Source organism: Trichosurus vulpecula, chromosome 9 (genome assembly GCF_011100635.1).
Source record: "Trichosurus vulpecula isolate mTriVul1 chromosome 9, mTriVul1.pri, whole genome shotgun sequence".
NCBI classification, from domain to species: domain Eukaryota; kingdom Metazoa; phylum Chordata; class Mammalia; order Diprotodontia; family Phalangeridae; genus Trichosurus; species Trichosurus vulpecula.
In genome coordinates, this window is record NC_050581.1 from 40,536,312 (window position 1) to 40,563,177 (window position 26,866).

The window sequence follows — 26,866 nt, forward strand, 5'->3', positions numbered from 1 at the left end:
TTCCACAAAGCCAAAGACAGCTACATCCCCAGAATGGTCCAAGTTGGCATCACTCCCATAAGGATCCAGTTGTGAATCCACCTTAGCCATCCTATCTTATGGCACAGGAGACTGTGGTTTTTTACTGAAAGTCAAGTATACTATGTCCGTAGCAGTTCCCTTATTTACTAGCCTGGTAACTTGGTCAAAAAAGGAAAATAATGCTAGGTTGGCATGCCCCAATCACTGCTTCCCTTTTGAAATGTTAATTCATCATCTCATTATTAAAGTGTTCTTGAATTTGGCCAGGAATCAAAGTCAAACTCAAAGCCAAAGTTTAAAGTCTCCATCCTTTTCCCATGTTTTAAAAATCAAGACCTTTACCTATCTCTCATCTGATCCAATAGCAGGTTATTTATATATCACCATCATCCATGGAGGTTGAAGCTTTTTGTTGCCATTATCTTGGTAATCCTTATTACATCCTTGTGGGTTGGCTTTGGGGCAGGGGCATTATTTTCAATTTACATGTGAGAAAAACTGAAATATCAAAAGGAAAAATAACTTTCCAGGGTTACAAAGCAAATCAGTGGTAAAGTGGAAAATGATGCTTTCTTTTGACTTAGTTTACAAAGGAAAGTAATTTAAATTGAAGTGTTATCTGAGCTTTAACATCTGTAGGATTCTATTAAAAATGGAACCTTTTAGTCAGAAACTCCTTTTTTGGCAATAATTATCAGGTTTCAGTCCTCAGCACTATTTAATTCTAGGTAAAGTACTAAAAAGCTTGCAATACAACTGTTTCTAGAGTAACTCTCAAAATTATGCTGACACCTTTTCCCCTTAGGAAAATGAAAGAGTTGAACTAGAATCTAACTCATCTCAAACCCTGTCTGACCCCATCAGTCACAGAATGCTGCCTAAGTTTTAAAAACAGTTGATTTGATGATTCTGACCCTTTCTCCCACTATGATTTTTGATGTCCTATTTTCATCTCAAAACTGAATTTTCACCATATACCACGAAATCTACCATTATTCAGATATTTTAAATAACACCGTATATGTGGCTTTTAAAAAAAACTGGGGTAGGGGAGGGAAGGTCACAAGATTATATGGCAAAAAGAGTAGTTTGGGCCAAATAAATGAACATATGGGATCAAGAAATAATAGCCACATTCAGTGTAAACAAGAATTTGTGAAGACCTATGAAATTAAAACCTCATCATTATCAGTCCCAAAATGGATATTCTGGCCCCATGAATGTAAATGTCCTCTCAGTCTCTACTAGAGAGGTATATTACTTGCTGACGTGACAAAAAAAAGATACACTACAAACACCACATAAATATTTATGTTTTTAAAAGTTCCAACTATCACTTGTTTAAAGAACTCAGAACACTTAGTAAGAATCACACTTTTTGTTGTTAAACTTACAAAGACTGTCTTGCTATTACAATTTCTTTTCTATGAAAGTTTTGCATGATAATACTTTGCTTGTGAACAACTGAAGCAAAGCAAGTCAAGAAGTTAAGGAAGATCAGGAGAGAGTAATAGGAAAATTAGAAGTATACAGCGTGGCCAAGAGCAAAATAAAATTTCTAGCAGGGCTCTTACCTTTATGTTTTCACTTTGTTTCTAAAGCCTTGTAACTGAATGTACCAAAGTGTATCGGGCACAAATCTATCGACTCCCCCTCTCAATAAAAGGTTAAGTTTTTAATTACAGCACCTCCAACTATCATTTTGTGCAATTAGCAATTAACTAAAATCCTTGATGAGAGAATGCATAGCTAGCAATTACCTTCCTCCACACCAGCCTGGGTTATTTTAGTCTTTTTCTGTTACAGAGAACAAACCACATGCTCACAGAAACACTCAAAGACACATTTATTTTTAGCAAATTGCTATTCCAAAGTGCACTTTTAACAGGCATCCCCTTCCCCATGCAAGATTAGCCCAAGCGGACTGCTCCCCTCTTCTCCATCACCCAAGAGGTGGAGGCACTAGGAGATTACCTACCATACTTCTCTACAAGAAGGTCTCTTGGGGGTCGGGGAAGCTCCTGGAAGATGAAGGAAAGGACGGTAGAGGGATGCTTGCTGACCCACAAAACAGCAGGTAAAACTCAGCAGTCACCTGTATGGAAGCCCGGCAAAGGTGATGGTGGTGGTCATGAGGGTGGCTGAGGCTGCCGGCTGTAGTTACTATCGGTGGCTGGCTTGGCCACCTCATGTCTGAGCAGTCAGGACGGTACAGTAATTACTGTATGGAGCGCACAACAGCTGCGGCGGCGGCGGCGGCGGCGGCAGCAGCGGCAGGTTCCCTGGATCAGGAAATTAGGGCAGGCACGGGAGGATTGGAGGCGCGAGCGGCGCGCGAGCCAACCAGCAGCCACCCAGGGCCCCAGCGAGTCACGAGCGGACAAGAGGAGCAGCCCCGGCCCGGCAGCTGGAGCAGCAGCCACCACGGACACGCATGCACACACGCACACACTTATACACACACTCATACATACACTCATACAGACGTGCGCACACAGACACACAGGGCTTAGGCACCCGGTTGGCGTGTATAAGAAGAGCCAGGCGTGGGGGGAGGGGTGAAGTCTGCCGGCGTCTGTTCCTCCTCCTTGACCACTCCTCCCGCTCCCCCACTCTCACTCCTTCTCCCTCCCTTTACCCCCCTCTACAGTCGCCGCTGTGCTCGGCTCCTGGCTCCGGCTCGCTCCTTGGTTCCCTTCCCCACCCCCTCACCCTTTCCTTCCCCTCCTCTGCATCGCCTGCGTTATTTTCGTTTAGCAGGCTTGGTTTTGCACAGCTGCAACAGCGAGGGGGAGGTGGGTTGGTTAGTGGGGAGGGGGGGGGGGATATTGTGCAAGTTGTAGGGGAGGGGGACGTCCTCTTTTCTTCCCTCCCCCACTTTCCCTCTTAACTCCCTTACCTTCTCCCTCCCCTCCCCCTTTCCCTTTCCTCCCCCCCCCACCCTCAGGCCCTGTCCCCTTCCCCCTTTCCTAAGGGTTGCTAACTTGTGCCAGGGAGCGGTGTCGGCACCACCTCCACCACCAGCAGCCCAGGAGCAGCAGCAGGAGCCAGGCACCATGGGCACGTCCTCGCTCTGGGGACTCTGGCTCCTAATCGCGATGTGGTGTTTGTCTGGAGAGCGCAGCATTGTGGAGGGTAAGTGAGAATGGGGCACCCTGAGTTTGCTGGCCCTGGAGAAATAAGCCTAGGTGTGATTTCTCTTCCCTCATCTCTACTCACCACCCCTTCCCCTCCTGTCTTCTCCCTGCCCACCCTGGCGGCGCCCCAGAGCCCCCTCTGTCTGTCAGTACCATGGGGGTGGGAAGAGAGAAAAGGAGGTGGTCGACAGAAGGGATGGTGTAGTGCTGATCTGACTTATAAAGCTCACTTTGCCCCCCCCCCCAAAAAATCCCCACCCTTCTGAAATTCAAGAAGGTCTGAAGAAACCGTATTCTCCTCGATGAACCCCCCTCGGGGACTCCTTGAACGTGAGCTTCTGAACGATTGCAACAATGGTTTTCTCTCCTCCCCCAGGAGTAAGAGGAAGAAGGGAGGTAAAGGTTAAGGCCAGCCTGAGCCGGGTGCGAATGCCCCTTGGTGATCCTCCGGAGCCGCCTGAGGGTGGGGGAGGACGGGCCGGCGAGGGGCTTGGAGAGTGGGTGTTGGTGAAGTCGTATCCAGCCCAGTGGGTAGTACTCCAGCTGCCGTGAGCCGGCGCACGTTCGGAGTGGCTGTGCTCATGTAAGGGAGGGAACAGTGTGAATTGTGCTTTCTGCTAGGCTCGAGTAGTCCCGTTCTGGGGCAGGTCGCTCCCTGGGATGTGGGGTGGGAGCAGAGGTTTAGGTAGGTCCTTTCTGATAGCTCCATCCTCACCTCCTTTCTCTTCCCCTCTTCTCCCTCGCCCCCCAGTAGAAATGCTCTCGGGCCTTCTACACGTATTGCCCGGGAGGGGGAAATGGAAGATGCAGGACTTAATTCAATTCTGGTCGCCCTGCGGCTTTCTCAGGAGGCTTTCCGAGACAGGAAGAGAGTCCGAAATCTAGTGACTGTAATTAGCGCTCTCTCCAAACAAAAGAGCAAAAGGAAATAGCACGAAATTATGAGGTAGGGTTTCTTTTGGAGTGAGGGGAGGCGGAGGAAGGTGATACACGTCTGTTGTCCTACCCCGGGCACTGAGGTTTTATGGACTACTCTTCACACCTTGGTCGACAGATGCTATCTTCAGCTATGGAAATCTCTGTCCTTAGAAGGACCCAATGAGCTCTTGGCAAAAGGATTTTAAAAGACTGATGAGGTGCTAAGTTGCCCATTTACTGGCAGTAGAGTTTGGAGTAGGGGAAGGAGGTTGCCTGAATCCCCGGCTTGAAGCTCCGGGTCCCAGACTGCATTTCCATAGAGGCAGGAGGACAAAACTATCGGCCATCTGCCGTGTGAATTAGGGGTTGGGCTTTAAGGGGCAACAACTTCAAATCTAAAGACCGAAAAACTGAACTGTGAAGCTTTTACATCCCAAACTGCCCACTCTTGGTCACTAAAGAGTGTTCTAAGCAATATCCTTCCTGTATTCTGACAGGTTCCTTTCCTCTACCTTCTGCGATTGGTTACTGTATCAGATTTTTCAGTGTGGTGCATCTTGTAACTTTTCGAAGTAATAATTTGAACTATTTTACCGTGAAATGTTGTAAAAGGCTTGTGTGAAGGTTCTACCGTCTTCAGAACTTCTTAAGATGGACTTTCTCGTGGGGGTGGGGAGGTGATGTGGAGGGGAGGTTGACATATCGGCCTGGTCCTTTTTCCTTTAAACTACTCTCCCTGCCTTGCCCACCCAGCATCTAATTTTAAACCTCTGCAGAACTTGGCTTTCCGTTGACTAGTCACCAATGTACACTGTAAAAAAAAAATAATAATTAGTTTAAGTTACCCCTTATCTAATAGGATTTTTGCAAAGATAAAATGAGTAAATGTATTAAAGCACTTTGCAAATTTTAAAGTGCTACACAAATTAGTTATTATTAGCTGTCTTTTTTTTTTACACATGAGTCTTGCTTACCTAATAACAGTTACCTGTACAAGTAATGCTAACCTGTTATAAACTGCTAGAGCAGGGGTTCTTACCTTTTTTTGTGCCTTGGACCCTTTGGCAGTCTGGTGGAGTCCATGGACCACTTCTCGGGATGTTTTTAAATGTATAAAATGCATAGGGATTACAAAGGAAACTAATATTGAAATAGTTTTCAAAAAGTTCCATGACCTCAGGTTAAGAAACCCTGCATTTGGAGATAAGCAATTTCTTGTTCTCCTATAGAGCTCAGTTCTATACTTTTCTCTTATAACAAACTACTGTGTGCTTTGTAAGAAAAAACTAAACTTCAAATGTTTAAGTAATTGAAACTACTAATCAAATGCCCTACAAAACTTAGCTGTCTTGCATCAGAAGGGTATCCGTCTTTAACTTCTTTGCCCCCAAAACATCAGGGAAGGGTTATTACCCCAAGATCATAGTTGTTACTATCAAATAGTGGCAAGCACATGATGCTAAATATAAAGATTAGGTTTCTAGGCACAATAATAAATATATTAAAACTTAGGCTGGATCCTCAGAGAATGCTTCATATATTTTCAGTAAAGTTTTCTGCGAGTCTGTCATAGCAACCTAAACAGAGCTAAACTTTATTTGCTTTATAAGGATATTACAATTTCCGCTTAGTGGCCCCAAAGAAATAGTGGCATCTAATCATTACACCTCATTTCCACCTGGAGAGAATTCTAGGACTCCTAGAGTTAACAAAAATGTATCAAACTATGTTTGGTCAGAAGCAACCAAATACCTTTGAATGGGAACACAGTGGCCTAAGTGGTATGGGCTATGGATTCTTCCTGTAGTCTTAACCTGGATACAAGTTTTACCACCACAAAAATAGTCATCTTCTTGAGGGAGGGGAAGAAGAAGAAAAGAATAGGCAATGAAGACTTACCCAAAAAAGGGGAAAAACCAAACATTTTAAGGACAAAGAAAATTGACTTTTAAAAATTTCCGTAAAAATATAGACCTGCTTTAGATAACTCTTCCTCTTCCCTTCAACAAACTAAATCATTGAACCTTAGGGATTATGTTTTATAGGAAATTGGTTGTCAGAAGTCATGAAGGTAATGACCTCTCACCAGTACCTAAGTACTTATTTCATTGCTGCTATAATGAAAAGAAGCCTGTGAAATTATTCTCAAAACATGGCTTGTAGAGGCTAAACCTTGATCAATCATAATCAACTGTCTTGGCCTCAGAGAAGAGATGAGGATGAGGAAACACATCCCTTCTTTCCTTAGATAAGTGAGAATTACAGGCACAAAATATTGCATACTCTGTGAAAGACTTGGTCTTTGTTGGTTATAAAACAAGGTAGTGGTGTTCCTCTATTTCTAAGGGGACCAATGAGATTACAGGATGATGTCTTTACTTGTGCATGAATTGTATTTAAGTGAGGCAGACTTGCACAAAGTTGTCAACTTCACTCTCTCTTCCAGAGTCATCTAAGTCCAGTGGCAAGGCAAAAGTTAAAACTGGGCAGACTGCGTATGTGTAAGAGAGTATCCAGAAATTACTAATATAAAAAATCCATCAAAGGTTTTTTTGTTGTTTTGTTTTGAATATATAGTTGATAGATCTAGCCTGGATGACAAAAGGTTGCTACACCACTTAACCAAGAAAAATCATTCTACAAATTAGTAAAGGCTAAATTGGTAACCATAGACTTATCCCTCTGTAGCCACAGCTAGCAACTAGAGGTTGGAAAACATGAGCTGTAACAAAAGAGGAAGATGAGAAAATCAAGATACAGAGAGGAGAAGTGTTTTATTTTTTTCTTTAAAGACGTAAGGCCTTGGTATACACATAAAAGTTGTGCAGACTGGCACTTGGGAATAAGTGTTCCAGACAGTTGGTAGATGGGTTTAGATGTTAAATTACACACTTCTAGTAGTCTTAAATTCACATCAGAAGGGAAAATGTCTAAGTTATTTACCAATGCAAAAGCTCCAAGACCCAGAGACTTACCATAAAGGAAGAGGCTGTTACAGTAGCCCACAGACAACTTTCAAGCTGTTACCTTTTGGGGCTGAAAGCTAGGGTGCCTAATTTGTGACCTGGCTATAGCTTAACCACAGGGAAGAATCTGATCTTTTTTGTTACATATATTCTCTTCATGCTTTTGGCTTTTTGGATTATCCCTTGAAGTGAATTCCTTTTCCCTAAACTCTTCCTTTACTGTTGCACTAGTAATACAAGCATCAAAGATCAATATTTCAGTGCAAAGAACGCTAAGTTTGGAGTTAGAGGACTCAGTTTAGAATTCTTCCTTTACCACCTTTGGCCAATCCTTTAACTTCTCCGGTCCTCAGAGGTAAGATAAGGGAATTGGGCTTTATGGCCTCTCATGGTCCCTTCTGGCTCCAAATCAGTGATCCTTTTAACCTTATTAATCATGCATTGGGAATAAAGTAACAGGGGATGGCAAGCTGTACCTTAGAGGAAAGAAAAGTAAGCGTGTCCTTCTAGGACAAAGGTTCATAACCACCGAATAAGGGTTAAATCTGCGGATAGATTTCACAGAGTCTGAAAACTCATCTCTATTATTTTGATAACTATATTTTAGTATAATCAGTTTCCTTTGTAATCCTAAGTCTTTTATGCATTTAAAACTCTTCCTCTGAAAAGGGGTCTATGACAAAAAGAAAAAGGTTAAGAATCTCTGTGGGATATAAAATAGGGGTTTTGGGTTTTGACTCTCCTGACTATGACTTTGGTAATCAGACCACATATGGATACACGCTAAGTGCTATGTGATTAGCAAATTTAGTGCTTTACACATGTCAAATGCTAAAATATTTCTCTGAGAAACTGTCCCTGCCCTTAAACTTGCTTTCTAGTTGGGAGAGGTGATACCTGAAGGAGTGGAAAGAAGATGGAAATCATTAATGGCTGGAATTGTTAGCAAGCTTTTAAGATGTAGGACTGGGGCTGGGTCTAAATAGGTCAGTAGAATTTAAATTCATCCTGGGAAAAAGGCAGAAAATTCCCCCAAATCACCAAAATCTCTACTCATACTGCCACCACCCTAGTTCTTACCCTTACAATGGCCTGCACCTTGCAGAAGCCACCAACCAAGTCTGTCTTTGATCTCTTCCCTCTTCACACAGCTGCCAAATATTTTAATGGATATAATCAGACCATGTTACTCCCTTGCTCAAATTTCCAATGACTCCCCATTGTCTATAGGAGGAAACACAAACCCTTTAGGCTGGCATTTAAGGTTTTCCATGATCTGATACTTACCAACTCTTCCAGCTTTTATTAATAGTGATCCATACTTCAGGAGTGTCTGAAGGCTTGCAAAAGGCTTTCCTCAAATGACTGTGATACAGGTATTTTTTTTACGTCTGCATTTTATAAATGAGGAAAGTAAGGCTCTGGTTCATAGGGTCATAGGCAAGATTTAAACTCAAGTACTCTGCCGACTACCCCATGCTGCCCTCTACCACTCTGGTTTCTGGCCAAACTGAAGCTATTAGCTTTTCCCTATTCTTGTTCTTCCTCCACCTCTGGGCATTCACACAAACCTTTCCCAGAACTAATAAAGGTATTCATTCCTTCCATATTTCTGACTACTAAAAACCTTCTCAAGGCCTACTTTAGATGGATCTCCCATCCTCACTCTCTTTGATATCTCGCTAGTTTCTTATAGTACTTTAAAAATCCAAAACTTTCTTTTATCAAAATTTAACTTCTACTTTGTATACACATATCACCCTCCCCTCCCTATGCTCCCCATCCCCTTCTAATTAGCTTATAAACTCCTTGAGAACTGGCACTACTACTTTTCATCCCCAGTTCCTTTTATAAGGCTTTTTATACATTGGCTATTTAATCTTTTTGAATGGAAAAAGGTCATCAGCAAACACTTATCTCCCACTTGGTAGACACTCTGCTAGGCATAAAGGATATGAATAGAAACTACAATCCCTGCCCTCCACGACTTTATTGTCTGTGGGGAGGGACATGATATACAAGCTAATTTGGGGGCGCTATCAGCAGGGGATTAGGGAGACTTTTGGTAGAAGGAGGTCCTCAAGATGAGCCTTGAAAGAAAGAGAATCTAAAGGGCAGATAAGGTAAGGGGGTTGCAATGGGGGACAGCCAATGCAAATGTCCAGAAAAGGATGATGGAAAGTTTTGTGCAAGGAACAGCAGGAAGGCCAGTATTGCTGTGTCATAGACCACATGAAGGGGGAATAATTTATAACAAAGCTAGAAATACAGGGTGGGGCTAGGTTGTGAATGGTTTTAAGTGCGAAGTGCTATATGTAAAAGGAAGCCACTGCAGATGGAGTAGGTAGGGGAATGATGTGGTCTATGCTTTAAGAAAATCCCTGACAGCTATGCAGAAGATGTACTGGAGTAAGGAAAAGACTTGAAGCAAGCAGTATATCAGGACGTGGAATTGGAAATGCCCAAGATTGGAATGGATAATCTACTTCATTGGAGTGAAGAGCTCGTGTAGTATAGCAGTAGCCTTGGTTGGAAAGGTAGGTTGGGGTTAGCTTTTAGAGACACAAATGCAAGAATAGGAGTTGTCATTTTCCTGAGGAATTCTTGGATAATTGGTTTATAGAGTTTGGGCTTTTAAAGCATTTAACATACGTGATTTCATTTGATCCTCATACCTAAAAGTCAGTACAAATTATCCCTGTTTCTAAGATGTGCAAACAGCATCTCAGAGATGTTACATGACTCCCAACATTTCAAAATTGGCAGTGGAACTAGGACACAGACTTGACTCTTCTGACTCCTAGATTCATCCTCTTCTCTATACTTCGCCTACTCTGTGAAAAGATGAATACTAGCTAGTCACTGTCATAGGACTTTAAAGTTGTCTTATGTACTAAAGCACCTAGTTCATACAACTGCGTCAAACTACTGAATCTCTTCATTTAAGAACTTTAGCAAATGTATTTGAAAACAGAGGGCATCAGGATGGTTTTCCTAATAGAATGCTAGTTACATCCAATGACCATTAAGCATCTAACATACAAAGCGTGTGCTAGGTGTGGTGGGTTAGGGTAGATAGATACAAAGCTAATGTGGAGTTTGCCATTTATGGACTTATGCCAGATTAAAACCTGACAATATAGTATGTGTTTTTTTGTTTGTACTTGTACTTTCTTTGGTAGAGCTAATTTCTTCTACCAATGCATATCAATAACTGTTCATCAACAGTCCTAGCATTTTCTGGGACAGTAAGAGATTAAATAAATCTCTTGAGATCTCATAGCCAGTATGTGTCAGGCATAACTCAAACCCAGGCCTTTCTAACTGAAGTAAGATGCACTACCCTATGTAATACTCTCTACGACAACTTCCAAATATTATCCATCCTAATGATAATGGAGCATTTTAGACTAGCCTTCCCTTGCAATCCATCTGAACTAGAATTTATTTTTGAATCATCTTTTTTAGTTTATTGTTAGATGAGTATCCAGACTTAACTCTAATAATATTGCATAGAAAACCCAGAGTCTATATCACTTGGGCCATTTTGTCCCCAGCCATAGTTTAATAGGAAAAATAGCTAAGAGAAGTACCTAAACTTATTAATATTTGGAAAGAAATACTTTGCTTTAACACAAAGATGTGACTGACTAATGTAAGGGCATACCTTTTATCTTCTCGCCATGTTTATAGAGCTTTAATCTCTCCGGGTTCTTGTGATCCAGGACCAAAAAAGCTCACTAATCCTGTTTGTGTCCCTAAAGCAGAGATTGTCCCTATTCAGAATTCTGTCACCAAGACCTCATTAGCATAGTGATCTGTCTCAAAGTTGTGCTAAATAGAGGACTTACTAGACTTGAGATGCTATAGGAGTGTACCAGTAAATATTTAACAATCAGCTGGGGAAGGGGAAGAAACATATACAGGCTATACTTTTAAGATTAATCTCCATTAACATATTCTCCATTACTTTCTTAAGTCTAGACTCTAGACAATCGACCAAAAGAACCAAGCCTTGATTTGTAGCATTTGCTGATTTCCCAGGTGTAATTGCTTACACTGAAAATTTAACAATCTTTTAGAATTGGCTCCAGCACCCTCTTGCCTATGGAAAGTATAGATAAGGGTAGTTCTATTTGAGAGCAGTTTCTTTTTAAGTAGGTTAAATATTTTTCTCCTCCCACCCCCACCTCTTATGTTCAGTTATGAGACAAGCTAAGAACTTGCCTTTTTTGTTCATCAAATATCACCTTTTTAATGTTGCCTTTTTAACTAGTGGCTTCTGAATTTAATGAGGATTTACTATATCCAAATGTTCTTTTCACAAGCAAAAGAAGGAAATGGCAGTGCCTGGGAGCTGGGATGAGGTGATCCCTCATCCACTTAACCATACTGTACCCCTAAAATTCACCAGGTCAGCAGATGAAACTCTTTTGGGGAGAAAACCTGCTCTAATTGGCAGCACAGAGGGGTCACCAACTTCTGCCAGACCCCTCAAAAAGACATCCAACGTTTATTTATAAATAGTAACTTATGAGAAAAAACTAGTTTTCCAGGGAAGGAGGAAAAGAGTAGATTTTAATTTAGGGTATCTGAATGAGAAGAGTCAACTTTCTTGACAAGGTTTGCTGTGCCTTCCCCTGCTCGTCCTCCACCCCCCCACAACCATTAACTGGCCAATGTGAAAATGACCTTTGTGGAATCTCTTTCTCTCCAGAACACCTGACTTAGAGCTAGAATATAAAGTATTTTTTAACAGTCTTGGCATTTGTTACTTACCTCACACCTTCCCTCAAATCTTTTTTTTCTCCCCCACCCCTTATTATTTTGCTGCTTTGACGTGCTAGCTCAGGCATTAGGAATCCTAATCTACATTTCAGCCTGTGTAGAAAGATTGGAGTGAAAGCAAGCAGTGGGAACGAACAAGGCTTAAAATAAATGCCCTTGGCTGTCTTGGAAGTGCCAAAATAAATTGAGTGTTTCCAGTAGAGAATTGTAGTAGGCTCAAGCAATGAGGATACGTGAAAAGTTGATACTTGGCTATGGTGTTCCCATTAGGCTTGCCTGTCCTTAAGTAAGGAGTTTATATTTATACTTAAACTTGGTTATTGCTGAAACCCACAACTTCCAGGATACTGGAACCACCTATTTTCAATATATGTAGCAATATATTATTATTATTATAGATAATTGTATATAATTTACATATATGTAGCATATAAATATATACATGATTTATATATATTCTTAAGTATGTATAAATTTATAGAACCATAAGCATTCTTTTTAGAGTCCAACAAGTCTCAGAGTACTCTAAGATACAATAAATTTCAATATCTGATAAAGTAAACTTACACCTTTTTTAATGATAAAGCCTTCATTTTTATGACTATACTTACTTGCTTACCCCACAGCTCAAGTGGTTAGATGAAGAGCTCTCCCAGCATAGAATTTTTAGGATAAGGATACATATTTGATTTTAAAATAGTACCAAGGTAGTCTGTCCTATCATTTTACTGAATTAGTCCACAGACTATATAAGCTAACTTGGTCTACATATCCCTATGGATGCTCCCTAGTAAGCTAAGGTTTTTATGATATCAGATACTTGGAACACTTCTATCTTAAAACACTTGGTTCACCTTTATAAAACTTTGCTGATTTAGACTTCAGTGATCTGCCATTTTATTTTCTCCTCCCAACATTTAGACCATGGGTTTAATTTTTCCAAGCAGCACTTGCAAGATTCAGGGGAAAAAACCAGTCCCATGTAATGTCCATGTCAACATAGTTCTCCTTGAAGCCAGTGAACTGTTAACGTGGGATGTGAGTCACCAGGAGCAGCCACATTGTCTTATAGTGTGCTTCAGCTCACCTGAGAGCCACAGGATGGGGGACAGGGAACAGGAGAGCTACCTGATTCAAAGAGTTAGGAAATATTCAAGGTGGATATATGTGATATATCCACAGGCTGTTATATATACATATATATATGCATGTACATATATATACACATATATATATTTGATTTTCACAAATAAAAAGAAGGAAATGGCAGTGCTTGGGAGTTAGTATGAGGTTGTCCCTCGTTCACTTAGTCTTACTGTGCCCCCTAAAATTCACTAGGTCAGCAATTGAAAGGGGTGTGTGTGTGTGTGTGTGTGTGTGTGTGTGTGTAGCCTGTGGAAACATCTTTGTGGCTGCCATCTAGGGATATGGGGGCCTTTGGTATGATTTTTCCTATCATGCTTTTTCCCCCTTTATCTTTTCCTTTTTCTTTACTTTCTTCCTTTCTTTTTTGCTGATCTGATCTATTGTTTTTAAAAACTAGGCAAAATAGGTATATTCAAAATAAGCTGGACTTGTATTTGTGGCTCTTTTTTCCCTCGAGCACTTGGTGCTTTGACTTCTAAAGTGACCCTGATAGAAAAGCATTTCTAGCAGTTCTGAATTACTAGAAGAATCACTTTAGTGGAAGGTACCTAGTCGATAATTCCAAACTGACCAGCAAAAAAGCATCATCATCATCATCATCACATGCATTTTTATAGTGGTTTAAAGCTTGTAAAGCAATTCACTAATTCACATTTTATCCTCACAGCAACCTTAGGAGGTAGGTACTATATTGTCCTCATTTTACATGAGGATGTTTTACTGAGGCTGAGAGAGATTCATTGGCTTGTCCAGTACAGTTAGTGTCTAAAGCCAGAGTTGAACTCTGGCCTTCCTAACTCCAGGTCTACTGCTCTATCTACTATGCCACGTAGCTGCCTCTCATTTGGTCAAGCACCCTGGCAACTTTCTGTGTAATCTATTCTGTGATGGCATTCCTGGGTGAGCAGCTTTTAGCTATAAAACACCTACTGTTTTGATAAAATGCCTGTAGTGATCCAAAGGAGGTGTGTTAGTAGCTGAGATTGTAAAAATCTGATGCAGACAAGCCAGTTTAATATTTGGGTTCCAACTTTGCTCAGCATACTTCTGTTCTAACTAGGTCTAACAGAATAGACAGAAGCAAAAGGCATGTATTCCCAGACAAATAGAAGTAAATTCTAAAACTAAGATACACAACCAAAGTTATCATATTTTCTGGGTACACCCTAACTCCTTAAATTGGTTGGCCTCTTTTCTTCCCTCAACTTAATCCAGTGATTTCCCTGATAGTTCATCTGGTGTAGGAATATTGGAGTTTGCTGAAATGTAAAGGACGATTAAGTGGCATATTCTGTAACTTTAATAAAGCAAGCTTTAACTGTGGCTGGCAAGATGTAATCTAGACCAGAGCTCTTATCTCTTTTTGTGTTCAGACCTCTTTGGCAGTAGGCTGAATTTCATGTAGTCTTTCTTAGAAGATTTTTTAAAATAAATTCTCAATTTCAGTTAGAGGTTAGTGAAAATAATTTTTCCCATCTAAGTTCATGGACCTACTGAAATTTATCCATGGACCACCTAGTTACGAACCCTTAAGCAGACTGTCCTAGCTATACTTATGATGAGACACCTTAGCCTGAAAGGCATATGCAAAAGCTTCAATATTTAGAAGCACCATTTCTGTAGCAATTTGCTTATGCAGGCTGAAAATATTTTGTAGTAAGCTACTGTAAATGATGCTTAAGAATTAAAAAAGACAACTCGGTTTCTGAAGCAGGGCTGTCCTGACCTGTTGAGGTACTCTTTGAAAAGAACAATTAATTTCAGGTGATGGTTATTAAATGGGTAGTCTTTTAGAAAACTGATATTCCACCACTAATTTTATCAGGTGTCAAGTTTGAAGGAAGATAACTTCCTTCACCTAAACTCATAGCAATCTTCGGCTCAGAAGATGATTTTATAGCTATTGAAATAGATAGTAAGAGCAGCCTAATTCATTCCAAAAATAATCTATTAGCATTTCATGGGATCCCCAAGATGTACAAAGTAGTCACAATTTAAAATTGTTTATTCTTATTACATCCTTAAAGTGAGATTTGTGTCCTCTGCCAGAACTGGGAACAAAATGCTGATCTGACTATCTTGATCTCCAAACAAGGATGAGGGTACACCATTTCAAGGATGTTGACTTTTGATTATGTGAATCTTTACAGAAATTCTTGATCAAAATAGCCTCTGACTTTCTTTCCAAATATAATATTGGTATTCAAGACTGCTGATTATTATTGTCCAAGTAAAAGTACAAAAGGGAAGGGACAATTTGATTTGAAGACCACAGAGCTAGAAAGAACCGTTGATCTAGTCTAGGATTTCTTAACCAGGAGTCCGTGAACTTAAAAAAAATTAACTATTTCAGTATAATTGGTTGCCTTTGTATTTTATGCCTTTGAAAACATTATACTGAAGTGGAGCCATAAACTTCATCAGACTGCTAGGAGATCCATGACATAAAACCTGCTCTAGTCCAATCTTACTTCACAGATAAAGGATCTGAGGACAAATTGGTATTAAAACTTGGATTTCCAGACTTGCCTGCTAGTGCTCTTTTCCCTACTTTATGAGTAGGTAAAGAGTATTGCATATTAGAGAGAGAATTTAACAGCCTGCACAAGTAAATTGCTATAGAAATGGAGCTTCATTATTGCTAACATAATAATTTTTTTATCTTCAAAATAAACATTTATTCAATCTGTAACAAAAACATTGAATTTACACATCCGTGCACTAGTTTGCATTTGAAAAACAGCAATGCACATTATACTCTGCTTTAACTGACTCAGGTCCCAGAGACTCCAGGGAGCATCTGCTTTCCTGGAAACAACACAGACACAGATGTGTAGTTGGGTGGGGAGATTGGGATGATGGAAGAAGAGGGTCTTCAGGGACTGAATTTCCACATTCAGAACAATTCCTACAATTCTATCACTTTTTAAGACAAGAGAAAAGGCATGGCCATCATGAGCTGTAACAGTCTGAAGCAACTCCCATAGCATTCTATACTACTTATAGTGTTTAACACATCTTGTGGAATAGTTATTTCTCTCCTTCTCACCCTGTCGGCTAAACTAAGTCCCTTGAAATCAAGGATCGATACTCATTGGTGTTACTTTTTCTCCTAACCTCAGACACTTGGCACAAGGATTCAACCTGACAGGTATTCACGTGCTCATTTGGATGAGAAAACTGCTACAGTCTTACAGGGAACAGGATAAGCATAACTAGGAGAATGTACACTAAAGACCACCACCAAGGCAACCATAACTGCAAGCAGCTACAATAAGCAATGTCAGTTCCAAAGGAGACAGAATGAAGTATCTTTCCCCCTTGTTTGAAAGGAAGAGACACTACAGTTAAATAATGTTAATATTTGGTAGTATTAACAAGTGTAATCTCTATTGGTTAGTTTTGCTAAACTGTGCTTTATTATAAGAGAGAGCCTTAGAGTAGAGTGTATAACAGAGATGACTACCCCCCCCCAAAAAAAAATCTTGCTAAAAAAAAAAGCTTGTTTAGAATAACTTTCTAGCAATGGACTTGTCCTATAAGGAAAAAGTCCTGAATATTTCAGATGTACCAAACTTGTAAATGCCAAGTTCTCAAATAGAAAAATTCTCTTAGTTGTTGAGAAACATACATAGCTTTTACTAACAGCATCCCAATTATTGTTGCTCGGTGCGTTAACGTAAGTAACAGTGTGTGCCTGTCACTGTTCTCACAAATGGACCTCAGCTGCTTACCCGTTACAGATTAGACTTTGTGGGGAAAAAAAACTCTGTTTGGAAGCCTTTTATCTTCCTGTTACTTACTAACAAAAGTAAACTGAAGGTTCCAGGGTAAAAAATAGCATGATTTGCAAATGTCATGCCCTGAGGATGCTATCCCATAAGAAGGGCTTCCTTGTATACAGAACAGAGCTGTCATGTTGCAGCTGCAAAACTCCTAAAGGAGTCTGAACCAGATTAAAATGTAGTTCAAAAATATTTAATAAAACAAAAATAGAATACAACATAGCTAATGTTAATTTATGGTATTCTGAGTCCCTACATAGTGCAGGGACGCCTCTTTCTATTTGAGTTTGATGCCTCTAAAATAGACCGTGTCAAATTATGGTCCTGATATCTAGATGGACTTTGCCAGGTTCAAAATCTTTCACCACTAGACTTGCAGGTAAATAAACCACCTTATCTAGCCTCCGTACTTCTAAAGAGCTGTAGAAAGTGAGCGAGTCCTTGCTAGATTGTATATTAAGGCCAAAAGGTGAATGTTGATACATTGTGTTTATGCCTGCAGTGTGAGACTTTGGAAGACAGGAGGAGAGTCTGATATAGTGAAGTAGTAGATGGATTTAGAGGACCTGAGCTAGCATTTCTACTTGTCTTTTCTGGGACTTTGGGCAAGTCACTTCAAGGCTGCCGCAGTTAGTCTTTAGACTCTAAGCTCCTTGAGGACAAGGACTATCCTTTGTATCTCCATTGCTTAGTTTAGTTCCTGGCATGTAGAAGATGCCTAGTAAATGCTAGTTGAATACTTGTACTATCCACCTTATCTGGGGGCTGTGAAGAATATTGATAAGACTTCAAACAGTGGTTCTAAACCTGGAGTCTGGAAAATAACTCTGTTTTCATTGGTTTCATTTGTAAGCCCATGTATTTTTTTCATTTAAAAATATTATTCTGACAATGAGTTGCATAGGCTTCTGCAGACTGCCAAATGTGTGCCATGACATGTGAGAACATTTAAGAATTCCTGCCTTAAGGAATTGTACAAATAGGTTATTAATGTGTGCTTAAATTTAAACTACTTCAAATTATAGCGTTCTGATCTCAGTTAAAGGTGGCCTATAAAGTACTTGGGGATAGCGAGGCCAAAGGAAAAATAGTCCCTGTTCCCCAGCAATTTATATCACATAGCCAGATAATCTTTGCTGACTTCTAATCTTGCATCTCCTTTGAGACATCTCAAACTGGTTGTCGTCCAGTAGACATCTTAAACTCAACATATCCAAAACTGAACTCATTATCTTTCCCCATAAATCATTGCCCCATCCTACCTTTCCCATAACTATAGAGGACAGCACCATCTTCCCAGTCCCTCAGGCTTAAAATCTAGAAGTTATTCGAGGCAGCTAGGTGGCACAGTGAATAGAACACTGCCAGCCCAGGAGTCAGGAGGACCTGTGTTCAAATGTGGCCTCAGACACTTGATACTTACTAGCTGTGTGTGAGACCTTGGGCAAGTCACTTAACCCCAACTGCCTTGCCTTTCCCCAACCCCCTCTCAAAAAAGCAAAAAAATCTAGAAGCTATTCTTGACTCCTCACTATGCCTCACCTTTCACATCTAAATTGTTACCAAAAGCCTGTCAACTTCACCTTTGCAACATCTCTTATAATTATCATTATTATCATCAGCCTCCATCTCTCCTCTGACATTACCAGAACTCTAGAGCAGGACTTCATTACCTCATACCTGGACTATTGCAGTATCTACTGGTTGGGATGCACATTTCCAGTTTCCCTCCACTCCAGTGTGTCCTCCCTCTGTTAGGCCACTGAAGCAATTTTCTGATTAACTCCAGTGTCTAGCCTCCAGAATCAGATATAAAATGCTCTGTTTGGCATTCAAAGTCCTTCATGACTTAGCATCCTCCCACCTTTTCAGTCTTCTTACATCTTAGTCCCCACCATGAACTCTGTGATTCAGCGATACTGGCCTCCTGGCCAGTCCACTTGTCCCCCACGCCTGGAAAGTTCTTCCTCCTCAACTCTACCAGCTGACCTCCCTGGCTTCCTTTTAGGTCTCAACTAAAATCCCTTTTTTGGCAAGAAACTTTTCCCAACCTCTCCCAAATTCTAATGCCTTCTTTCTGTTATTTCCTATTTATCCTGTATGTAGCTTGGTTTTTGTATATTTGTTTGCATGGTATCTCTCCCATTAGATTGTGGCTCCTTGAGGGCAGATATTGGTTTTTTTGCCCTTTTTTGTAGCTCCAGCACTTGACACAGTGTCTGGCATATAACAGGCACTTAATATTCATTGATCAATAAAGATAAGTATAAAATAATCTGAGGTGGGAGAAAGCCAAAGTGCACTAGAACTAGTTTTAACAGGCTCTGGGGGCCAATTGTTAAATTTTCACTGTGAGCATTTATACCTCAGAAATTGGTAAATGCTATAAATCAGGGCTTGATTTATTCTTTTGTTTTACTGACTAGACTTAAGTGATAGATAAAATGTTAAAAATGCAGATTAAACTCAAAAGTGCCATGCATGGAGGGTTGGTTCCCACCCTACCCCCAACCTCCCAGAGAGATGCTGTTTGTTAGACATTTACCAGTATGCCATTGGAAAGACCAGTAATAACTAGAGGAAATAGAATTGGATTAAGCCTTCAAGGAAGCTAAGAATTCTAGATAGTAAAGGTGAAAAGAAAGTGTTACAAGCACAGGGGGATACTTGGACAAGAATATAGGGATTTATGAAATGCAGTTTAGCTGGAGGTTGAGTCTGTAAGAGGGAATTATATGAAATATTTCTAGAAAGAGAGAATGGAGCCCAAATTGGAAGGGCTTTAAATGTCATGCTTAGGAACTTGCATTTTATCTGAGAGATAATAGAAGTCCACTGAAGTTGCTTAAGCAGAGTAGTATCAGGATTAAACTAACAGCAGTGTGAAAGGTGAATTGGAAAAGAGAAACTAAATCAGGGAAACAAATTAAATGCCTTTATGGGAGTCCAGACAAGAGGCCATGAGATGTGAACTAGGGTGGTAGCTGTGGGGGTTGAGAGAAGGGGTCAGGTACAAAAGTTGTTGTAGAAGTAGTAACATGTCAACTGATGAGATAAGGCAGTAAGACTGAGGGAAATCCCTGATGACAATGATATGAACCAAAGGGGACTAGCAAGAAGGTGCCACTTTCATCACAGAAAGGAGAGTTCAGAGGAAAGGTCTCAAAGGGTAGTCATTTTCCAAACTAGTTGCTAAGAAGTAGCACTTGATAGGTCCACTCTGGGTACTTGAAGATGGGCTACTGCTAAATAAGTCTAATGGTACCATAATCCCCTTCCCTAAGAACTTAGGATGCATCTCTAGTTTCAGGATAACAAGCTGTCCTTTCTTATCTTTGTTTTCAAAAGAACACTGATTTATCTAAGGTCTTTCTAACCCTAGGGACAAGAACAAAGTGCGAGTCATCTCAATTCCAGTGCAGCAATGGCCGCTGTATTACTTTGTTGTGGAAGTGTGATGGTGAGGAAGACTGTAGTGATGGCAGCGATGAGAGTTCATGTGGTAAGTAGCCTCGGAACCTGCTGGATGCTTTCCTCCTTGTCAAATCACTGAAACTTGGTATTTTGTGGAAAAATCATGTCCTGCCTTATTAGTAATGCCTAACATTACTAAAGCTATTAGACAAAAATCTTTTGGGACTTGGCTTGAACTTAGAACTTTTATTTTAAAAAATAAAAAAACCTCCTAGATTTACTGATGGTAGATAAATAAGTCTTCTAAAAGTCAACTTAAAATCAGTTAGAATCAACATACTTTGAGTAAGAAGGTAAAAAATAGAGTAGACCTTTTTATAAAGTGAAGGACATGACTCTTCAGGAAAAAAAAAAAAAAGATCTATAGTCTCATTAGACTAGTCCTCAAACTTCTCTCAATCCCTAGAATTGGTCCTCAGACTTGTATCAGTCCCTAAGTTCCTAGAAAGTTTTTTAAAGTGCTAATTTAAAGAAGCATTGTCTGTCATAATCTCCCTTAATAACAGGTTTCATTCCTTGAGCAAAGCAAGATTTTGGAGCCATTTCCTTTGTGAGGCGGGAGAGCCTACAGAATCTCTAACTTCATCTTTTGGCCACTGTAAATACAGTTATAATAATAACTTGGTTCCAAAACGTAGTTAGGAGAAGCTAATGAATCAGAAGTATATAGAATGGAATGAGAAATGGCAGTTTTCACATATTAACAAATGTTCATCATCTGTGCCCAATATACCTTGTTGGGAGAGAGAAAGATTAGGTATGACAGTCTTAGCTCTTATAATACCCATAGTTCTTATTAGTCTTATTCTTCTATTACAATTCTCATAAGAAATAATATTGGTTCTGAGAAGAGAAAAACCATTACTGGATGGGGTGGGGGAGAGAATAGGGAAGACTAATCTTCCTTCTGCTTATCCCGTTACTAGCATCTCCCATAACCAATATGCTCCAATTTAATGTTCCACAGCCACATTATTCACTTGACATTAACCTTATCCCTATCTGGAATAGGTTTGTGTGACCTTGACAAATCCTTTAATCTCCTTATTTAGAAAATGGGGGTGGGGAAGCACATGGATCTAGTTCTAATATTTCATTTCAGAGGGGTGACTACCTACACGTCTACTACATGACCCCCAATTGGCCACAGGTAATTCGACAGTGATATGAAATTTTTTAAATTCCTTGCCATCCAAAGAAATCCATCTTGGAGCGACTTTTCTTCTCATTTATCAGTTTGACTATATTGTGGCTTAAAGGAATTAGACTTCTGTCTATTAGTTCTGTAGCAGGCCATTATCTGGAAGAAAAGTCACCATCCCTGTGAGTGGAAGTTGCTGGCTTACTTTGTTCGCTCTTATGGAGAGAAAGCCATAAATGATCTCAATTCAACCCTAAGCTGAAAAACTGAAGTCTCTTTGTTCATCCATGTAGAATGCATACGCAACAGTTTATCCATTAAGCAACTCAATTTACATAATGCGAGCTCTTTCTATATTTACATAGCACTACTGTTGGTAGAGTATGGTAGATACGCCAGTACTGTTTAAAGAACTTATCTAATATGTGTCTTCTCTGGCTGAAGGAATAATATAAGCCTGGGTTTGGAAAAGATCCAAAATAAGTCTTCCTGCCTGGACCACCTGAAGGAGGTCAGTTATATTGGAAGGCTTATGGTGGTAGTACTTAACATTGGCCTTGAGGGATGGGCTTTTAGGTAGGTTAGAAGAGGAACTCATATGTAGTTGAATGAGAAAACTTCAATATTTATGTCCTCTTGCCTCACAGCTTGAGTGTTAGATAAGCATAGAATTTCTAGAATAGAGTACAGTTTTGATTAAAAAAATAAATTGTCTCAGTACTGTCACCCACAAACTCTACAAAATAATTGGTCTAAATGTCAACATAGATACCCTTTAGTAACTAAGAGCATTTGGCGAAATCAAAGACTTGGTCATTCCTATTGTAAATAACTCACTTTGTCCATCATTTTAAAATTCTGTTAACCAGACTGAAAAGGACCCTTCCCTCTCTCACCGTCTAAATCTTATCATTGAAGGGTTGACTTAAGTCCTCCTAAACTTTTTGTTTGCTATTTCACCATGGGAGTACTAAGTAGTATATAATTGTCCTTTTCCCCCAGCTGGACTCACTTTATTCAAACTTGAGCTCCTTCTCTGACCAAGTCTTAGCTTAGTTCTGAAGGAATTAAGTTGGTGGAAGGCTGTTAAGGGTCTGCTTTATACTGTAGTGGTATGTGCTGATATGTGCCCTCAGACAGTTTCAAAGTACATCAGTAGCATTGAGAGAAGGACCACTTAGCAAGAAGAGGATAAGTGTAATGTGAATTCTACCTTAGCAAAATCTGAGGAGATTTAGACTTAAGGGTGGGAGAGGGAATAACAGAAGGCCCTGACTGGGGAATAACCACAAGTCGCATTGTCTGTTTTCCTTGGCTCTAGTAAAGGATGTAAATATCTGGAAAAACCCCATAGAATTAACTTCCTTGTCTATATTATGAAGCCAGAGGTTTTTAGAAACTATTTGGATAAAGTCATGATTATAAAATACAATTAAAACTGGGGCAATATGTATGTAAAGAAAATAATTCTCAGCAGAAGCACAAGCCAGCATGACATAATAGAGAGGTGACTTTGGAGTCACAAAGACCGAGGTCGAAGTTCTACCCATCATACGTACTATGTGACTATGGGCAAGTTATACAAAACCTTCTAGCAAGTCTTCAAAAAACTAGAAGGTGAGATGAGTTTCCTGATCTGTATTGGAAGTGGTACCTACCACTAGATACGTTAAAATCATAGGTAAAACAATAATAAAATATAAATTCAAGTCTAATACAACCAAGCTATTACAGTTAAAGCACATTTCCATCCTTTTAGGAATCATTCAACTACATTAGTAGAATATTGGTCACAGTTGTTCTCTTAGGCTTGGCTGTTTTAGGGAAATGTACTTTGGGTATCTGGGAAGCGTCAGTCAAAACGTTGGGATTTTTCCTCCTCTTTGGGTCAAATTTATGATTTGTAGCAAGCTAGCTAGCTAGGGCCCTTCTGTTTAAATCTAAAAATACATAATCTATTATTTCACATAAGAAAATGTGGAAGTAAACTTTTAGCCTTGACTATGTTGCCTCATCTGCTGTGGTCACCCATTCATCTTGATGATTTTCCTTGCTCTCTAGATCTCCTTTTTTTGTGAAACAACTCAGCTTATTTAATTTGCTGTACTGTAATATCTTAGGATAAATCGTGACCATTCCTTTATGAATTTTTTTTAGCAATGGATGTTCTAATTCCCCAATTCATAGGAGAACCTCTTCCATTAGAGCCTCACTAGGGATGTTTTCTCTCCTTTCCTGTTCTGGTAAGGTTCAGTTTCCAATATCTTCATGTGGCAATTTTCCACAGGACCAAACATTGTTAGGAATAATACCTGCTATACCCAAAGAAAAGAGTGACCCTTAGATATTGGCACTTACCAGTTTAGAACAACATGCAGCCACAATTAAAGATTTATTTGGCTGACTTGGAAACCTCAGCATTAAAGAGATTAAAATACAGGTTTCCAGAGAGGCCACTTTCGTACCCTAGCAAACAAATGGACTATCAGATAAGTTTGACACTAACCCTATAACTGAATATAAAATTTTATTTGTAGTGAAGAAGACATGTGCTGAGTCTGACTTTGTATGCCATAATGGCCAGTGTGTACCGAACAGATGGCAGTGTGATGGGGATCCAGACTGTGAAGATGGATCTGATGAAAGGCCAGAACAATGCAGTAAGTGCTGTTACTTTGTTGGCTAACTTGCCAAGGTGAGAATGTTTTTGGAGCTTATAAATGAAGATAAAGGAGGTATGTTGTAGCTGTCTTCAAGTACTTCAAAGGCTGTCACATAAGAGGGAATAGGCTTGTTTCATTTGCCCCAAGAAACAGAACTGGAAATAATGCAGAGATTTTTTTTTGGCTGGATATAAGGAAAAACTTCCTTAAAAATCCTAGCTATACAAAAAAAATGGAATGGATTACCTCAGGAAGTAAAGGCCTCCATCTTGTTGAAGGCTTCCAACCAAAGGATGGATAACTTATTGGAAATGTTAAAGGAAACTTTAGTCAGGTAAGGGTTAAATTAGATGGCCTCTGAAGTTTCTTCCAACACTTGGAGGATGACTTCCATCGTGTGGTGTACCTTTCAACTCAGGGACTGAATTGACTAGAAAAGTTCTTTCTATTTGGCCATGGTAGAGTTAATTATTGCTTCTGAGATTCAATGTTTGGTGTTAATCTTTTCTCCCTCTCTCACAAACCAACCCCCATTTAAATATCTTTAAGGATCTTCATATCCAGGAAGCAATTATTGACATAGGTCATTGATTCATCTCAATACAAGTAATTTGCCAATTTTCTCCCACTTTAGTTTGTGAGCCTCTGGCTAAACTAAAGTTTTCTTGGGTCATTATATATAGTGTTGAGCATTTCAATGCTGCCTCAAGGCCATCCAGCCTATTGAGAACTCATTGACTAGGTGCATAAATTGCCCATGTGCTCTTAACCATGATTACCCTATAGAAATGGTACTTAATCCTGAAAGCTTTCAACATGCCAAATCCCACAGTGGACAAAGTGAGGTAGGAGGTATTCCTTAAAAGTATAGATAAAAGAAATTGAGGACCTGTGTTCCTTATCTTTATAAGTGTCCCTCTAGATGAGACAACATGATTTGTAGGTCAACTTGCAGATGAGTGAATACTCAAATAGTATAGCTAGTGGTAAACTTACAAATATTATATATATATATATATATATATATATATATATATATATATATATATATATATATACACACACATATATATATATACACACACACATATATATATACATATATTTAACCACAGAACAACTATAGGTCTAATATTTCATTTACTTTAATGAAAGGGCCATAATTAAAATGATATTTAAATTATTTGTCAGGGACAGAGAAAAACATAGAAATAAAATTAACTTGCTTCAGCAGGTCTTAATGATATGAGTTGTTACTTTCCAACTTACAACAGTTGACTTATTGTGAATTATTTGTTAATTTTAAATCCCAGTTCACCTTCTCTTTCCATTTGCTATGTTCAGGAAACAAACTCAATTGAGCAAAACCTATTCATTCCAATTGCAATGCATAATCTAGAAATGATTTTAGAATGTACTATGTTATTCTCTTCCATTGGTTCAGAGAGTACCTTTCACGTAAAATGCTAACGGCTGAAATTTGACTAAGTGCTGTCAGGAATTAAAAAATGAGTCTTCTCTTTTCCTCTCTCCTAACTCCAACTTTATAGAAGAGGAATACTTCTAAAAGGGAAATCATAATTCTTCATATGGAAAGAGAATATGGAGGAGAATATGGAAGGGAAAATTGGGATTAGTCTGAAGAACTTTGCCTAGAGAAGTTTTGGACCAAGTGGGTAAAAGGAGGTCAGAATGCAGAAGGGATCCTGGAGACTTACAAGAAATGTACATAACAAAGAACGCTGATATAGGGAATGGCATATATTTGGTTAGATCCTAACTTCTACCTGTCTTAATTTTTTCATCTGTAAAATGAGGATGATAGCTTAACGTTGTAAAGATTAAATGAAATTTGTAAAGCACTTAAATGCTAGCTATTGTTGTTGTTGATTTTAGAACTATACAGTACTTTATCCCTCTAATCTACTTAGGTGAAGAATGAAGGGAAATTACTTGGCCAAGGTCATATAGTAAGAAGCACAGCTGGTATTGGAACCCAAATCCTGACCCCAAATTTAGCAGTCTCTACTATATCACATTACTGCCAGGTGCAGCAAGGAAAACAGGAAGCCAGTAGTTTGAGTTAATAGGCCTGGAAGCTAATAGTCACCTAGAAATTACTTCAAGGGTTTGAAGTAAGCCTTTTGGGCTTGGTCATCAAATATATCAGGGTCCCAAGGAGTAGCACTGGAAATAGATACCAAGACCTCAGATGGAACAGTCAGTCTCATAAATACACTCTTCTGATGGCTGAATCGTGAACATCACCAGTACCAAGCAACTCAGAGTAATCTTCCTCAGCACCTTGTATCACTTATCACAGTTCTGAGGTTCCTTTGAGACTATGTGTCCTCAACAGATATGAGAACCTGCCGAATAAATGAGATCAGCTGTGGTGTTCGATCAACCCAGTGTATCCCAGTGTCCTGGAAGTGTGATGGTGAAAACGACTGTGACAGTGGAGAAGATGAAGAAAACTGTGGTAAGAAGATACAAGTATTGAATCCGTTGAATGGCTTATCCTAAGGATTCTTTGCTGAAGGGAACAAAAGCTGTGACTGAAACAGCTTGACTCGCTTCAGTGACTTGCTCTTGGCTATTGGTGTAAGAATAAGAACTCAACTTTTCTGATTAGCAATTTTAACCACCCCTTTCTAAAAGCTCTCTGGTTTTTTTGTTATTATTATTAAGAAAGTTCCTAGATCTATCAACTAATACATCCCCGATGTTCCTAAAGTCAGAGGAGAAGGAGGTAAAGAAATAGATCTGAAGTGGACCATGACCAAGTTGGAAATGAAAACTGCCTTTCCTACCCTATGATCATAAC

The 26,866-nt window shown here is 39.5% G+C and overlaps 1 protein-coding gene across 2 annotated transcripts in view; it reads left to right on the forward strand.

Moving 5' to 3' along the window:
• The first annotated feature begins 2,046 nt into the window (after window positions 1-2,046).
• The window catches only part of VLDLR (very low density lipoprotein receptor), a 38,514-nt gene continuing 13,694 nt past the window's right edge, over window positions 2,047-26,866 (forward strand). The window contains exons 1-5 of one of the 2 annotated variants that reach the window (XM_036738181.1): window positions 2,047-2,098; window positions 2,969-3,156; window positions 20,144-20,263; window positions 23,914-24,036; window positions 26,399-26,521. In XM_036738181.1, coding sequence (XP_036594076.1) covers window positions 2,073-2,098; window positions 2,969-3,156; window positions 20,144-20,263; window positions 23,914-24,036; window positions 26,399-26,521 — 580 coding nt within the window. In that variant the 5' untranslated portion in view covers window positions 2,047-2,072. The remainder of the gene's footprint in view (window positions 2,099-2,968; window positions 3,157-20,143; window positions 20,264-23,913; window positions 24,037-26,398; window positions 26,522-26,866) is intronic. The other variant, XM_036738182.1, reaches the window with a different exon arrangement.